This window comes from Balaenoptera borealis (genome assembly GCF_965194805.1).
Source record: "Balaenoptera borealis genome assembly, chromosome: 7".
In the NCBI taxonomy this organism is placed as follows: Eukaryota; Metazoa; Chordata; class Mammalia; order Artiodactyla; family Balaenopteridae; genus Balaenoptera; species Balaenoptera borealis.
Genome location: NC_138864.1, coordinates 53,227,697 through 53,245,889, shown reverse-complemented (window position 1 = coordinate 53,245,889; position 18,193 = coordinate 53,227,697). Strand labels below are relative to the sequence as shown.

At 38.4% G+C, this 18,193-nt stretch overlaps 1 protein-coding gene across 8 annotated transcripts in view; it reads right to left on the bottom strand.

Moving 5' to 3' along the window:
• The window catches only part of CROT (carnitine O-octanoyltransferase), a 105,839-nt gene that overhangs the window by 36,474 nt on the left and 51,172 nt on the right, over positions 1-18,193 (bottom strand). For 2 of the 8 annotated variants that reach the window (XM_082398371.1, XM_082398372.1), the window contains exon 18: positions 10,204-14,007. The exons of 3 other annotated variants lie outside the window; for them this stretch is intronic. In XM_082398371.1, the coding sequence (XP_082254497.1) occupies positions 13,878-14,007 (130 nt within the window). In that variant the 3' untranslated portion in view covers positions 10,204-13,877. Of the gene's footprint in view, positions 1-3,899; positions 4,882-10,203; positions 14,008-15,172; positions 15,761-16,560; positions 17,587-18,193 lie in introns of those variants that run through there. 3 more of the 8 variants (XM_082398373.1, XM_082398375.1, XM_082398376.1) reach the window with 3 other exon arrangements.

Genomic DNA, 18,193 nt, shown 5'->3' with positions numbered 1-18,193 from the left:
TATCAATTTAGAACATCCAATTTGGGGTTGGATATTACAGCATTTGAAATTTAGGAGTTAAAAGTAATACCTGGCTTGATGAAGTATGAAAACAGCCTAGCTCTGAGTTACCAAAAACATATGGAGAGAATATCACTCAACCATAAAAAGGAATGAAGTAACACCATTTGCAGCAACATGGATGGACCTAGACATTATCACACTAAATGAAATAAGTCAGAGAAAAATACCACATGATATCACTTATATGTGGAATCTAAAAAAGAAATATGATACAAATGAACTTATTTACAAAACAGAAAAAGACTCAGAAAACAAACTTATGGTTAGCAAAAGGGAAAGGGGGAGGGGTAAATTTGGAATTTAAGATCAACAGGTATGCACTACTATATATAAAAATAAACAGCAAGGATCTACTGTATAGCACAGGGAACAATATTCAATATCTTGAAATAACCTATAATGGAAAAGAACCTGAAAAAAAAATGTATATATATATATATATATAAAAAACGGAATCACTTTGCTGTACACCTGAAACACTATAAATCAACTATACTTGAATAAAAAAATTTAAAAATCATATGGAGAAAGTGAAGAGCAGAGTTTAGGTATATAAAACTGTAGAATTAAGATTCAATGCGATCCCTATCAAATTACCCATGACATTTTTCACAGAACTAAAATAATCCTAAAATTCATATGAAACCATAAAAGACACAGAATTGCCAAAGCAATCCTGAAGAAAAAGAACAACCCAGGCGGCATAACCCTCTCAGACTTCAGAGAGTACTACAAAGCTACAGTAATCAAAATAGCATGGTGGAACTTCCCTGGTGGGGCAGTGGTTAAGAATCCACCTGCCAATGCAGGGGACATGGGTTCAAGCCCTGGTCTGGGAAGATCCCACATGCCACAGAGCAACTAAGCCCGTGCGCCACAACTACTGAGCCTGCGCTCTAGAGCCCACAAGCCACAACTACTAAGCCCACGTGCCTGGAGCCCATGCTCTGCAACAAGAGAAGCCACCACAATGAGAAGCCCACGCACCGCAACTAAGAGTAGCCCCCACTTGCCGCAACTAGAGAAAGCCCGCCTGCAGCAATGAAGACCCAACGCAGCCAAAAATAAAAATAAATTAATTAATTTTAAAAAGTACTTAAATGTAAAGGTTTAAAAAAAAAAACAGCATGGTATTGGCACAAAAACAGACATATGGATCAATGAAACAGAATAGAGAGCCCAGAAATAAACCCACACGCCTATGGTCAATTAATCTTTGACAAAGGAGGCAAGAATATACAATGGGAAAAAGACAAGTCTCTTCAGCAAGTGATGCTGGGAAAGCTGAACAGCCACATGTAAATCAATGAAGCTAGAACAGACCTTCACACCATACACAAAAATAAACTCAAAATGGCCTAAAGACTTAAACATAAGACATGACACCATAAAACTCCTAGAAGAGATAATAGGCAAAACATTCTCTGACATAACTTGTACCAATGTTTTCTTAGGTCAGTCTCCCAAGGCAATAGAAATAAAAAAAATAAATGAATGGGACCCATTCAAACTTACAGGGTTTTTCACAGCAAAGGAAACTATAAACAAAATGAAAAGACAAGCTGCAGAATGGGAGAAAATATTTGCAAACAATGCGACCGACAACGGATTGATTTCCAAAATACACAAACAGCTCATACAACTCAACAACAAAAAAACAACCTAATCGAAAAATGGGCAGAAGACCTAAACAGACATTTCTCCAAAGAAGACATACAGATGGCCAACAGGTACATGAAAAGATGCTCAACGTTACTAATTATCAGAGAAATGCATTTCAAAAGGACAATGAGGTATCACCTCACACTGGTCAGAATGGCCATCATTAAAAAGTCTACAAATAACAAATGCTGGAGAGGGTGTGGAGAAAAGGGAACCCTCTTACACTGTTGGTGGGAATGTAAATTGGTACAGCCATTATGGAGAACAGTATGGAGGATCCTCAGAAAACTAAAAATAGAGTTACCATATGATACAGCAATCTTGCTCCTGGGCATATATCCAGACAAAACTCTAATCCAAAGAGATACATGCACCCCTATGTTCATAGCAGCACTATTCACAATAACCAAGACATGCAAGCAACCTAAATGCCCATTGACAAATGGATAAAGAAGATGTGTAACAGATATACAATGGAATACTACTCAACCATAAAAAAGAACAAAATAATGCCATTTGCAGCAACATGGATGCAACTAGATTATCATACTGAGTGAAATAAGTCAGAAAGACAAAAATACCATTATGTTATCATTTATATGTGGTATCTAAAATATGACACAAATGAACCTATCTATGAAAAAGAAACATAATCATGCACATAGACTGGTGGTTGCCAAGGCAGAGGGGGTTGGGGGAGGGATGGAGTGGGAGGTTGGGGTGGGCAGATGTGAGCTTTTATATACACAATGGATAAACAACAAGGTCCAACTACACAGCACAGAGAACTATATTCAATGTCATGTGATAAACCATAATGGAAAAAAATATATATAACTGAATCACTTTGCTGTACAGCAGAAATTAACATTGTAAATCAACTATACTTCAGTTAAATATTAATTAAATAAACCTGTAGAATTAGACGAAGCCACAGACATAGGGAAAATTCTTATGGTCCTGATTCATTGGGTAGATAATAGGGTAGTTTGGGAACAATTTTCCTTGTTACAAAGTTAAAATATATTGTTCAATAGTGTACTCTCTTCATTGGTAAATTTTCAAGTTATTCTATTAGAGAATTGAGGTTTTAAAAAAAGGAATGTATTCCCAGCTTTATCATCAAATTCCAAGAGAAAATGGAATTGTTCTTAGACGAGCTAACTGTAGGCACACACTTCTTCCATATAAAGCAAGAAAGAGGCATATTTTTTAAATGTTTAAAACACATTCATAAAAATTGTACATATTATCTCAGTGCAATTTGAAACATTTGAAAGAAACATCAATAAAATGCTGTTTCTATAGAACTGCATTACTTTTACAAATAATTTTATTTTCCCAGAAGACTGATCCACTTCAACAAGAAGGAATATGTTTAGTTGGAGACCAAAAAGGAATATTCTAGGCAACCCTTGTAAGTTAGCCACTCTGAAATGTTTTTTCCTTAATTTACTGCAGCAATAACCATTCTCACTGCTGTGACAGGTTGTTTAGGTCAGTAATCTATCCAAATCAGGTCTTCAATATGTAATAAATCATATATACCAAGGAATTTTTCAAATGTAACCATGTGTAGCAGTAGACTGAATTTCAGTTAACCAAGAGAGGAGTGGGGCAAAGGGTACGTTACCACAGTGACTCAAGGTGAGAATTCAACCTACTCTTATGTAATTATTCTCAATCTTGCCTGGTAAGGATCATGGGGCATTTGCTCCTAGAAATTCTGACTCAGTAGGTGTGGGTAAGGCCCAGGAATCTCTATGTAAAAAGCATTCCAGACGATTCGTAACTTCGGGCAGGTTAGAGGAACATGTTAAAAGCATGAGTGAAAAGAGGTTTCTCTGCAGGAGGTGATCAGCTTCTAAAATACCCAATTCTTTAGATATTATTTAAAAACAACCAAAGAGGCTTTACAACTTCTACCTTTCACTCTTGGAACATTCCCACTGCCCAGTATGAAGTCCAGGCTAGAATCCTGAATGATCAAAGACCATGCAGATAGAGTCCCAGCCAGTAAGTCCCCAGGCAGTGGTGAGGCTGTCTCAGACTTCCCAGCCTCACACAGCAGCCTGGTGATGGCAGCGGCATAACTCACTCAGGCAAGACAGAAGCAGAGCCATCCAAATGGGCACAGCCAACTGACAGAGTCACGAGAAATGATCATAAGACAGTAGGTTTTGCATGGTTTATTACACAATACATAACTGATCAGAAAGTACAATGTCCAACAGGAATGAAGCACTTACTAAAACACTAAACAAGAAGCTATATGATTTTGAGAATTTTATTTTCTGAGAATAGAAACTACAAAACAGAACAAAGGAAAGATAAATCCTGAGAATCTGATTTAGTATTTAATCCTTTTAAAGTCACTGATTTTAAATATAAATGCTTTAATTTCATATTCACAAAACTAATTATAACAATATACTATAATAAATTTTTTTAGGGTTTTTCATGTATGTCAGAGGGTGTAAACCTCCTTACTACAACCTAATTCTTTTGTCTGTTCAACATAAACTTTTTTTTAGACTAAATTGTAGTGGTCTCTCCCAAACATAGTAGACTTATATCCCTGTGGTGACTGTGGAATCATTGATTTCAGGGAAATTAGCATCCAATCCTGTATTTCATATCCTTTGGCAACTAGAAAATGTTAAAGTGCTTGAAAGATAGAGTCTATGATGATGTTCAGAGAGAAGATTTATTACCTACACAGGTACCAACAAAGATACTTAAAAGTTAGATTTGCATTGTTAAAATCTGTAGATTTGCATTGTTGAGGCTAACCTTCAAGTTTGCATAGTTCTATAGTCATATCATAATTTGCATTGCTGCTGCATCAGAAGAAGCTTAAAAATATTTCTATTTTCTATGTCAGAATAAATTTGGAGAGCATAATTCTACTAATTTCTACATTCAACAAGTTTCCTTCAGTCAACATCCCTTCCTATCTCACATCACCAACCCACTCCCGGCATCCAGTTTTATGATATGTTTTGTTAAGTGCTTACTAAATGATTGATTAGTCTCTAAAGATGAGCAATGTCCATCAGTTGCATCATATCATTGAAAGCACGAAAAGTCTGCTGAACTAGCTTTTCTGCATCAGTCTCTGGACATGATTTCCAGGCTGTACAGGCCACAATAAACCTGTGAAGCACAAATAATAAATGATGAAGTACAACACAAAAATCAACACAAAAAGGCTCCAAATAGTGATGGTGAATAGAGCCATGACCTTTATTCCATCTGGCTGTTCACATATGAAATATGATTTATTGCTCACATTAGGTAAATGTAAACTGACACAATAGAAAGTATAGCCATATTTATATATAATGCTAGGAACACTTAATTTACTGCGTGACTAGAGCCTAAGGACAAAAAGGAAACAAAAAACTAGCCAGAGCTCAAGAGTGCTCTGGAGTCAGGTCTTATTGTGTTAAACAACCTCACCTCTTCCCATAGAAGACCTTCCCAACATGCCCCAAATGGAGTGAGTTAGAATATGAATTCATGCCACTGTCTGCAATAAAACTTGAACTATTTTTAAAGAAGAAGAATACAGTGCTTGAAGAGAGTAAAAAAATAATAATAAAATACAGAAAGAAGGATAAGAGGAGAGAAAGGCTGTTTCTAGAAAAACCAGAGAGAAACTCTCCTGGAACCAAAATATGCTTTCCACCACCATGTCCTTCTAGATCCTCCTGATGAAGAAATCCCCTATCTGGCAGGTGATAAAAGTGGTCCCAGGAAGGTGAAACAAACAGGAAAGAAGCGTGGCTTCTGGTGGGCTCAGAGCCGAAACCTTGCTACTAACACTCCTGGAACTAGCCTTCCCCTTTCCAGGCACACAAATTTTCTACAGCAAAACATGCATTATGCTCAAGTTAAAATCAAAATGTTGTGTAATGTAAAGCTTGTGGATAACCATGCAATTTTCACATCACTAAAGATTAAGACCGGAAAGTACGTATCTTTGACATGTACTTCAGATTAAGCAGAACAAAATAAAAACATGTTCTGGTCCAGTATATAATGATGAAACCAATGTTTGAGTGGATTATATTTGCTGAAATATATACAGCAACCTACAGAAAGTCCTGCCTTGTTTTCACGTAGTGATTCATGATCAGTAGGCATTTTCTAGCTACATTGTGCATATACTTCTCAAATATTTAGCAAGATCTAAATATTTCTTTGCAAAGAGCAACGATTTCTATTTATGTGTTAAATTTTTTAAAAATTCAGTTATTTTTAAATTATAGAAAGAACAATCATTCCTACATGACCAATTCACAGAAGAATATATACAGATGCCAATAAACAAAGAGAAAATGTTTTGCTTCATAGAATTCAGGTTAGGTTATTTTTCCCTATAAAATTTGTACAGACTGCTTCATAATGTCTAAAGCTGGCAATGATGTGATGAAATAAGGAAAGATATAATATTATCATTATTTGTAATGAGAAAAACTGGAAATAGTATGGAAGTGGTTAAATTATGAAATCCATAACACTAGACATTACTCAACCATTAAAATACCTCAAAGGATATTTAATGGCATTGGGAAATTCTTGAAGTAATATTAAGTGAGAGTGCAATTCACAAAAAGGACACTAAAATATGTACAATATGATCTAAATTTGTAATAATTACACACAATCTATGTATATTATAGATTAGAAAGATAATGGTCTTATGTCTTATAATGGAAATGTTAACTTTGTTCCTATATTTTTCCATATTTTACAAATTTTTTTACATTGAGCATGCAGTACATTTAAAATAAAATGTTGCACTCCCTCTTGCAAGAGCACTGGAATCACAACTAAGTGCTGAACAATCATCGACAGGAAGATACTGGAACTCATCAAAAAAGATACCCCACATCCAAAGACAGAGGAGAAGCCGCAGTGAGAAGGTAGGATAGGCGCAATCACAATAAAATCAAATCCCAGAACTGCTAGGTGGGTGACTCACAAACTGGAGAACAATAATACCAAAGAAGTCCACCCACTGGAGTGAAGGTTCTGAGCACCGTATCAGGCTTCCCAATCTGGGGGTCCAGCAACGGGAGGAGGAATTCCCAGAGAATCAGACTTGAAGGCTAGTGGGATTTGATTGCAGGACTTCGACAGAACTGGAGGAAACAGAGACTCCACTCTTGGAGGGCACACACAAAGTAGTGTGCGCATCAGGACCCAGGGGAAGGAGCAGTGACACCATAGGAGACTGAACCAGACCTATCTGCTAGTGTTGGAGGGTCTCCTGCAGAGGTGGGGGTGGCTGTCTCTCACCGTGAGGACAAGGACACTAGCAGCAGAAGTTCTGGGAAGTACTCCTTGTTTTGAGCCCTCCCAGAGTCTGCCATTAGCCCCACCAAACAACCGGGTAGGCTCTAGGGCTGGGTTACCTCAGGCCAAACAACGAACAGGGAGAGAACCCAGCCCCACACAACAGCAGACAAGCTGATTAAAGTTTTACTGACCTCTGCCCACCAGAGCAACACCCAGCTCTACACACCACCAGTCCCTCCCATCAGGAAGCTTGCACAAGCTTGCACAATGATAGCTTCATCCACCAGAGGGCAGACAGCAGAAGCAAGAAGAACTACAATTCTGCAGCCTGTGGAACAAAAACCACATTCACAGAAAGATAGACAAAATGAAAAGGCAGAGGACTATGTACCAGATGAAGGAATAAGATAAACCCCCAGAAAAACAGCAAAATGAAGTGGAGATAGGCAACCTTCCAGAAAAGAATTCAGAATGATAGTGAAGTTGATCCAGGACCTCAGAAAAAGAATGGAGGCAAAGATCAAGAAGATGCAAGAAATGTTTAACAAAGACCTAGAAGAATAAAAGAACAAACAAACAGAGAAGAACAATACAATAACTGAAATGAAAAATACACTAGAAGGAATCAACAGCAGAATAACTGAGGCAGAAGAACGAATAATGACCTGGAAGACAGCATGGTGGAATTCACTGCCACGGAACAGAATAAAAAAAAAGAATGAAAATAAATGAAGACCGCCTAAGAGACCTCTGGGACAACATTAAACACAACAATTCACATTATAGAGGTCCCAGAAGGAGAAGAGAGAGAGAAAGGAGCAGAGAAAATATGTGAAGAGATTATAATCAAACACTTCCCCAACATGGGAAAGGAAATAGCCACCCAAGTCCAGGACAAAGAGAGTCCCAGGCACGATAAATCCAAGGAGAAACACGCCAAGACACATAGTAATCAAACTGACAAAAATTAAAGACAAAGCAAAATTATTTCAAGCAACAAGGAAAAAACAACAAATAACATACAAGGGAACTTCAATAAGGTTAACAGTTGATTTCTCAGCAGAAACTCTACAAGCCAGAAGTGAGTGGCATGATATATTTAAAGTGATGAAAGGGAAGAACCTACAACCAAGATTACTCTACCCAGCAAGGATCTCATTCAGATTTGATGGAGAAATCAAAAGCTTTACAGACAAGCAAAAGCTAAGAGAATTCAGCACCACCACACCAGCTCTACAACAAATGCTAAAGGAACTTCTCTAAGTGGGAAACACAAGAGAAGAAAAGGACCTACAAAAACAAACCCAAAACAATTAAGAAAATGGTAATAGGAAGATACATATCAATAATTATCTTAAATGTGAATGGATTAAATGCTCCAACCAAAAGACACAGGCTCGCTGAATGGATGCAACAACAAGACCCATATATATGCTGTCTACAGGAGACCCACTTCAGACCTAGGGGCACATACAGAGTGAAAGTGAGGGGATGGAAAAAGATATTCCATGCAGATGGAAATCAAAAGAAAGCTGGAGTAGCAATACTCATATCAGATAAAATAGACTTTAAAATAAAGAATGCTGCAAGAGACAAGGAAGGACACTACAGAATGATCAAGGGATCAATCCAAGAGGAAAATATAACAATTATAAATATATATGCACCTAAAATAGGAACACCTCAGTACATAAGGCAAATGCTAACAGCTATAAAAGACGAAATCGACAGTAACACAGTAATAGTGGAGGACTTCAACACCTCATTTACACCAATGGACAGATCATCCAGACAGAAAAGTAAAAAGGAAACACAAGCTTTAAATGACACAATAGACCAGTTAGATTTCATTGACATTTATAGGATATTCCATCCAAAAACAGCAGATCACACTTTCTTCTCGAGTGCACACAGAACATTCTCCAGGATAGATCACATCTTGGGTCACAAATCAAGCCTCGGTAAATATAAGAAAATTGAAATCATATCAAGCATTTTTTCTGACCACAGCGCTATGAGACTGGAAATCAATTACAGGGGAAAAAACGTAAAAAACACAAACACATGGAGGCTAAACAATACGTTACTAAATAACCAAGAGATCACTGAAGAAATCAAAGAGGAAATCAAAAAATACCTAGAGACAAATGACAATGAAAACATGACGATCCAAAACCTATGGGATGCAGCAAAAGCAGTTCTAAGAGGGAAGTTTATAGCAATACAATCCTACCTCAAGAAACAAGAAAGGTCTCAAATAAAGAATCCAACCTTACTCCTAAAGGAACTAGAGAAAGAAGAACAAACGAAACCCAAAGTTAGTAGAAGGAAAAAAATAATAAATATCAGAGCAGAAATAAATAGAAACAAAGAAAACAATAGCAAATATCAATAAAACTAAAAGCTGGTTCTTTGAGAAGGTAAACAAAATTGACAAACCTTTAGCCAGACTCATCAAGGAAAAGAGGGAGAGGACTCAAATCAATAAAATTAGAAATGAAAAAAGGAGAAGTTACAACGGACACTGCAGAAATACAAAGCATCCTAAGAGACTACTACAAGCAACTCTATGCCAATAAAAGGGACAACCTGGAAGAAATGGACAAATTTTTAGAAAAGTATAACCTTCCAAGACTGACCAGGAAGAAATAGAAAATATGAACAGACCTATCACAAGTAATGAAATTGAAACTGTGATTAAAAATCTTCCAACAAACAAAAGTCCAGGACCAGATGATTTCACAGGTGAAATCTACCAAACATTTAGAGAAGAGCTAACACCCATCCTTCTCAAACTCTTCCAAAAAACTGCAGAGGAAGGAACACTCCCAAACTCATTCTACGAGACCACCATCACCCTGATACCAAAACCAGACAAAGATACTACAAAAAAAGAAAATTACTGACCAATATGATTGATGAATACATATGCAAAAATCCTCAACAAGATACTAGCAAACACACTCCAACAACACATTAAAAGGATCACGCAACATGATCAAGTGGGATTTATCCCAGGGATGCAAGGATTCTTCAACATACACAAATCAATCAATGTGATACACCATATTAACAGATTGAAGAATAAAAACCATATGATCATCTCAATAGATGCAGAAAAAGCTTTTGACAAAATGCAACACCCATTTATGATAAAAACTCTCTAGAAAGTGTGGACATAGAGGGAACCTACCTAAACATAATAAAGGCCATGTACGACAAACCCACAGCAAACATCATTCTCAATGGTGAAAAACTGAAAGCATTTCCTCTAAGGTCAGGAACAAGACAAGGATGTCCACTCTCGCCACTATTATTCAACATAGTTTTGGAAGTCCTAGCCACAGCAATCAGAGAAGAAAAAGAAATAAAAGGAATACAAATTGGAAAAGAAGAAGTAAAACTGTCACTGTTTGCAGATGATATGATACTGTACATAGATAATCCTAAAGATGCCGCGAGAAAACTACTAGAGCTAATCAATGCATCTGGTAAAGCTGCAGGATACACAATTAATGCACAGAAATCTCTTGCATTCCTATACACTAACAATGAAAGATCAGAAAGAGAAATTAAGGAAAGAATCCCATTCACCATTTCAACAAAAAGAATAAAATACGTAGGAATAAACCTACCTAAGGAGGTAAAAGACCTGTACTCAGAAAACTATAAGACACTGATGAAAGAAGTCAAAGACGACACAAACAGATGGAGAGATAGATACCATGTTTTTGGACTGGAAGAATCAATATTGTGAAAATGACTATACTACCCAAAGCAATCTACAGATTCAATGCAATCCCTATCAAATTATCAATGTCATTTTTTACAGAACTAGAACAAAAAATCTTATAATTTGTATGAAGACACAAAAGAGCCTGAATAGCCAAAGCAATTTTGAGGGAAAAAAACGGAGCTGGAGGAATCAGACTCCCTGACTTCAGACTATACTACAAAGCTACAGTAATCAAGGTAATATGGTGCTGGCACAAAAACAGAAATACAGATCAATGGAACAGAATAAAAAGCCCAGAGATAAACCCAGGCACCTATGGTTAACTAATCTATGAGAAAGGAGGCAAGGATATACAATGGAGAAAAGACAGTCTCTTCAATAAGTGGTGCTGGGAAAACTGGACAGTACATGTAAAAGGATGAAATTAGAACACTCCCTAACACCATACACAAAAATAAACTCAAAATGGATTAAAGACCTAAATGTAAGACTGGACACTATAAAACTCTTAGAAGAAAACATAGGAAGAATACTCTTCGACATAAATCACAGCAAGTGTTTTTTGACCCACCTCCCAGGGTAATGGAAATAAAAACAAAAATAAACAGATGGGACCTAATGAAACTTCAAAGCTTTTGCACAGCAAAGGAAACCATAAACAAGACGAAAAGACAACCCTCAGAATGGGAGAAAATATTTGCAAATGAATCAACGGACAAAGGATTTTCTCCAAAATATATAAACAGCTCATGCAGCTCAATATTAAAAAAAAAACACCCAATCCAAAAATGGGCAGAAGACGTAAGTAGACATTTCTCCAAAGAAGACATACAGAGGGCCAAGAGGCACATGAAAAGCTGCTCAACATCACTAATTATTAGAGAAATGCAAATCAAAACTAAAGTGAGGTATCACCTCACATCGGTTAGAATGGGCATCATCAGAAAATCTTCAAACAACAAATGATGGCGAGGGTGTGGAGAATGCAACAGTGCATTCCCACCAAATGTACTGTTGGTGGGAATGTAAATTGATACAGCCACTATGGAGAACAGTATGGAGGTTCCTTAAAAAACTAAAAATAGAATTACCATATGACCCAGCAATCCCACTACTGGGCATACACCCAGAAAAAAACCGTAATTCAAAAAAGACACATGCACCCCAATGTTCACTGCAGCACTATTTACAGTAGCCAGGTCATGGAAGCAACCTAAATGCTCATCGACAGATGAACGGATAAAGATGTGGTACATATATACAATGGAATATTACTCAGCCATAGAAAGGAGTGAAATTGCGTCATTTGTAGAGACGTGGATGGACCTAGAGACTGTCATACAGAGTAAGTCAGAAAGAGAAAAGCAAATATCGTATATTAATGCATATATGTGGAATCTAGAAAAATGGTACAGATGAACTGGTTTGCAAGGCAGAAATAGAGACACAGATGTAGAGAACAAACATATGGACACCAAGGGGGGAAAGTGGGGGGGCGGGGGATGGTGGGATGAATTGGGAGATTGGGATTGACATATATACACTAATATGCATAAAACAGATAACTAATAAAAACCTACTGTATAAAAAAAGAAATAAAATAAAATTCAAAAAAAAATTATTGGCTGAATATCCACATGCTGGGTGTTCATTAATTCCTCTAACAAATAATTTCACTTCACAACAAACATGGCATTGTAGTTCTAAAAATAAAATAAAGTAAAATGCTATTTCAAAAATAAACCAATATTCTTTAGGTCACACATTTTCAAGCTTAACAGTGAATGAAAAAATTCCTTTCAGAGAATTTCCATGTATTGTTATTTCATTTGAAAACTATTTTGGGTGTATACATAGTAATGACTCATAAATGTACACTTTGAGATCTGACCTCTTTTCTGAGCTCCAAACATATATCCAACTGCCTACTGGCATATTCTCTTGTATATAAATTATAATAAATTCGTGTATTAGCAGAAATCTTGAAGTCACCATGTACAAAACAAAATTGTTGATTCTACCCTAACATGGCCATTGCCCCCCTAATTTTCTCCATCCCAATAAATGCCACCATCGGAATCAGCAATCCATCAGTAAATCTTACTGGTTCTACCTCCAAAATACCTCTCAAATACCTCCACTGCTCTCCACTCTCAGTATCAACTGCCTCCTTCAATGTATCATCCATGCTTCCTGATCTCCTTCATCTCATTCTTGCTCACAGTACGGTCCACCTAATTTATATTGCATGTAACAGCCAAGGATCCTTTTTACATGTAAATCAAATGTAACTTTCATGCTTAAAATTGGTAAAACGCTTCCCATTATTTTTAGGAGAAAGTCCAAACTCCTTAGCATGTTACAAGGCCCTACATCAACTGACCACCCCAAGCAAATCAGTATCTCCAGGAGTGCTGTTTTTAAAGTTCTCCAGGTGATTCTCATGTGCACTCAGGGCTGAGAACACTGCCCTCCCTACCAGATTTAGCTCCTGTCTACCGCTCTTCAATCCCTTCTTCTACCACCCTCCCACTCAACTGTTAATGTATAGCCATAGTGCCTCTGTCCCTTAGAATTCCAAGCTCTTCCCTACCCTCAGACCTGTATGCTTACATTAAACAACAAAGTCATTGTGAAACATTTACTGAGTGCAACATATTTATGAGGTATTGTTACAGAGCTGGGGATACAAAAACAAAGACCATGTTTGTGGGATTGTATTCTAGGAAGGAAAGATCGGTAACATGCAAATAAGTACATATACACACACACACACGGTGGTTATAAATGTTAAAATGCAGCAGGTGTGTGTGGGGAAGGGGGGAAAATGCTATCTTAGATGGTCAGGGAAGGCCTCTCAGATGACAGCAAATATCTATCTGAAATAAGGGAGTCATCCTTGCACGTATTTCAAGGAAGAGACTACTAAGCAAAGGAAATCATGACCGACCGTGAAGGCCTTGAGGAGGGCGCTTGCCTGGCATGTTCAAGGTACAAGGGAATCAGGAGCAGCCTTGTAGGAGACAAGGTCAGAGAGGTAGATGAGACCTAGATCATGTAGGGTCTCTCAGGAGGACTCTGGATCTTACGTGAGTGAAAGAAAAAGCCCTCAGAGGGTTCTGAGTAGGAGAACAATATGAGTTGAGTTCCATTTGGCCATCAGGGCTGCTGTGTAGAGAATGGTCTCTAGGGAAGGACAGGTGGAAGCAAGAAGACCGCAGAGAACCTGTTGCAGTGACCTAAGTGGGAGAAGACAGTGGCTCAGCCAGGGTGGCAGAGTTGGAGAGAGCAAGCAGGGATCAGATTCTGGAGCACTGTCTTCCTGGCTATTCGTATGACAAATTCCTTCACCTCCTTAACATCTCAGTTTCATTATCCCTCCCTCACACACCTTCCCTGACCACATACTATATAAAGCAGTGCTCTGTCTCTCTACCAGTTTGTCTCTATTACCACAACAATTTGATTATTTGCTCTACAACATTCATCACTATTTGCAGTTATCCTGCTTATTTGTTTGCTCTTGTTCCTGTTTCCCAAGTAGAAAATACTATCTTTAAGAAAGGGGTTTTGTCTGTCTTGTGTCCTTACCACCTAAAACAATCCTTGGCACATTGTAAGTTCTCATTAAATATTTCCTGAATAAGTGAATGGAAACTGTCCCAGGATCATTAAAAATACATTTTCCAAAAAGTCAAAGAGCTGAGGCATATCTGGCTTAAACTCTTATCACTGCATGCAATGTAACATCCACGACTTGTCAGAGAATATGTTAGAATCCTTAGTTATTCTCTGTATATGATGATGATTTTGGACCTGGTAAAGGATAAACATGGCTAATAAGATCCATGTTTAACCTTTATCATTCAACCTTTAATTTGTAGATTAATGTATAGAAACTGAATACTATGGGAATACATCATGAAGACTTAGATGCCAACGAATAAAAGCACCCCTGGTATGCACAAATCACGCTTGACATGGAGACAGATGATAAAATTTTGAAAAAATAACACTGACTGTAAACTCTTTAAAAAAGGAAAAATAGAAAAACAGTACCTTAGAAACTGAACTATGTCACACATTTTTTTTTTTTTAATTTATCTTTATTTATGGCTGTGTTGGGTCTTCGTTTCTGTGCGAGGGCTTTCTCTAGTTGCGGCAAGCGGGGGCCACTCTTCATCGCGGTGCGCGGGCCTCTCACTATCACGGCCTCTCTTGTTGCGGAGCACAGGCTCCAGACGCGCAGGCTCAGTAGTTGTGGCTCACGGGCTGAGTTGCTCCGCAGCATGTGGGATCTTCCCAGACCAGGGCTCGAACCCGTGTCCCCTGCATTGGCAGGCAGGTTCTCAACCACTGCGCCACCAGGGAAGCCCTTTTTTTTTTTAAAGAAGATAGAATTTATTAGAGGGAAGGGTCGCTGCCAGAACAGTGGGCTGACTTCCTATTCCGAACATGTGCTATTAGTCAGTTTTTATAGCAAGAGAACAAAGGAATGGTCCGAGGTGAAAATTTCATTTACTGATTGGTCGAGGCACATATACCTTCCTTCTATAGAGTGGGAGTGGGACAGGGCAGATGCCTTTCCTTATTTGGGACAGGTCCCATCGCCCAGGTGGGCTCAGGAATTTCATAACCATCGCAACATGGTGGGGAGGGTGATTAAGAGTCCAGTAGGGGGTGTGACGCTGAAACGTTTTCAGGCAGGGTGGTCCTTTGTCCTTGAAGCACCCTTGTCCTTGGAGCACCACAGCACAGAGTCTTGCTCACTGGACCACCAGGGAAGTCCCAGGAGGCTGATATTTAGAGAGGAAATTCCGATGGAACATATAGATGTTTAAAGGGAATTGCTGTGATGTTTGCCACGTGGTATGCAATGTCACTCTTCTTCCACACCTTCTCCAAAAAATCTTCAGTAAAACTTTATGGCTCCATCATGTACAGCAGACTGGAACTGGTCTCCTAGCATTGCATTTAAACACTGAATGCAGCCTAGAGTGGACCAAGGGTGAGAGCTCTGGTTACCGTTGGGGGCCTTGCCACATCTGGCCCCATCCGATTTTTTTTTTTTTAAACATCTTTATTGGAGTATAATTGCTTTACAATGGTGTGTTAGTTTCTGCTTTATAACAAAGTGAATCAGTTATACATATACATATGTCCCCGTATCTCTTCCCTCTTGCGTCTCCCTCCCTGCCACCCTCCCTATCCCACCCCTCTAGGTGGTCACAAAGCACTGAGCTGATCTCCCTGTGCTATGCGGCTGCCTCCCACTAGCTATCTATTTTACATTTGGTAGTGTATATATGTCCATGCCACTCTCTCACTTTGTCCCAGCTTACCCTTCCCCCTCCCCGTATCCTCAAGTCCATTCTCTAGTAGGTCTGCATCTTTATTCCCGTCTTGCCCCTAGGTTCTTCTGACCATTTTCTTCTTTTTTTTTTTTTAGATTCCATATATATGTGTTAGCATACAGTATTTGTTTTTCTCTTTCTGACTTACTTCAATCTGTATGACAGTCTCTTGGTCCATCCACCTCACTACAAATAACTCCATTTCGTTTCTTTTTATGGCTGAGTAATATTCCATTGTATATATGTGCCACATCTTCTTTATCCATTCATCTGTCAGTGGACACTTAGGTTGCTTCCATGTCCTGGCTATTGTAAATAGAGCTGCAATGAACATTTTGGAACATGACTCTTTTTGAATTATGGTTTTCTCAGGGTATATACGCAGTAGTGGGATTGCTGGGTCATATGGTAGTTCTATTTTTAGGGTTTTTTAAAAAATTATTTATTTATTTATTTTTATTTTTGGCTGTGTTGGGTCTTCGTTTCTGTGCGAGGGCTTTCTCCAGTTGCGGCAAGCGGGGGCCACTCTTCATCGCGGTGCGCGGGCCTCTCACTATCGCGGCCTCTCTTGTTGCGGAGCACAGGCTCCAGACGCGCAGGCTCAGTAATTGTGGCTCAAGGGCCCAGTTGCTCCACAGCATGTGGGATCTTCCCAGACCAGGGCTCGGACCCGTGTCCCCTGCACTGGCAGGCAGATTCTCAACCACTGCACCACCAGGAAAGCCCTATTTTTAGTTTTTTAAGGAACCTCCATACTGTTCTCCATAGTGGTTGTATCAATTTACATTCCCACCAACAGTGCAAGAGGGTTCCCTTTTCTCCACACCCTCTCCAGCATTTATTGTTTGTAGATTTTTGGATGATGGCCATTCGACTGGTGTGAGATGATATCGCACTGTAGTTTTGATTTGCATTTCTCTAATGATTAATGATGTTGAGCATTCTTTCATGTGTTTGTTGGTAATCTGTATATCTTCTTTGGAGAAATGTCTATTTAGGTCTTCTGCCCATTTTTGGATTGGGTTGTTTGTTTTTTTGATATTGAGCTGCATGAGCTGCTTGTAAATTTTGGGGATTAATCCTTTGTCAGTTGCTTCATTGGCAAATATTTTCTCCCATTCTGAGGGTTGTCTTTTTGTCTTGTTTATGGTTTCCTTTGCTGTGCAAAAGCCTTTAAGTTTCATTAGGTCCCATTTGTTTATTTTGTTTTTATTTCCATTTCTCTAGGAGGTGGGTCAAAAAGGATCTTGCTGTGATTTATGTCATAGAGTGTTCTGCCTATGTTTTCCTCTAAGAGTTTGATAGTGTCTGGCCTTACATTTAGGTCTTTAATCCATTTTGAGTTTATTTTTGTGTATGGTGTTAGGGAGTGTTCTAATTTCATTCCTTTACAGGTAGCTGTCCAGTTTTCCCAGCACCACTTATTGAAGAGGCTGTCTTTTCTCCACTGTATATTCTTGCCTCCTTTATCAAAGATAAGGTGTCACACATATTATTTTTCCCATTTTTCACATTCCACCTGAAATGCCTCGAAGCCTGCTCTCTTCTTATTCATACGGTGCTATATGTAGCCCCATTATCTTAATTCCCAAGCTCTGACAGACCCCTGTGAAGAGACGGCCAGACTCTGTGAAAGGGGACTTTCCATGCCTTTCTGGCAATTCGCTATTACCTTGTTCTCCACCTCTCTTTCCCCTACCAGGTTTTAGTATTTTCTTTCTCATTCTTTCCACAAATTTAAGTCAAACCCCATACAACCAAAATGAAATGCATCTGAATTGGTAAAACATCCTTTTCTGAACAAAAATTAATTTACCTTGTCTCGTGTCTTGGTCTCATTAGTATTGTCTATGACTGCACTAACCACCACATATTTACAGACCATCAAATTTTATCTGAACTTGTCATCAAATATCTTGGGTAGAACAAATATGGTAATATGTGTACTGATTTTGGAGGATGATGATGACGTGATCTCTGAGTCAACCTGAAACAGCGCTCTGCACAAAACACCTAAAGGACTGATTTGACAAATGTCTCAAAAGCAGGAAAGAGAAACAAATACGCATTA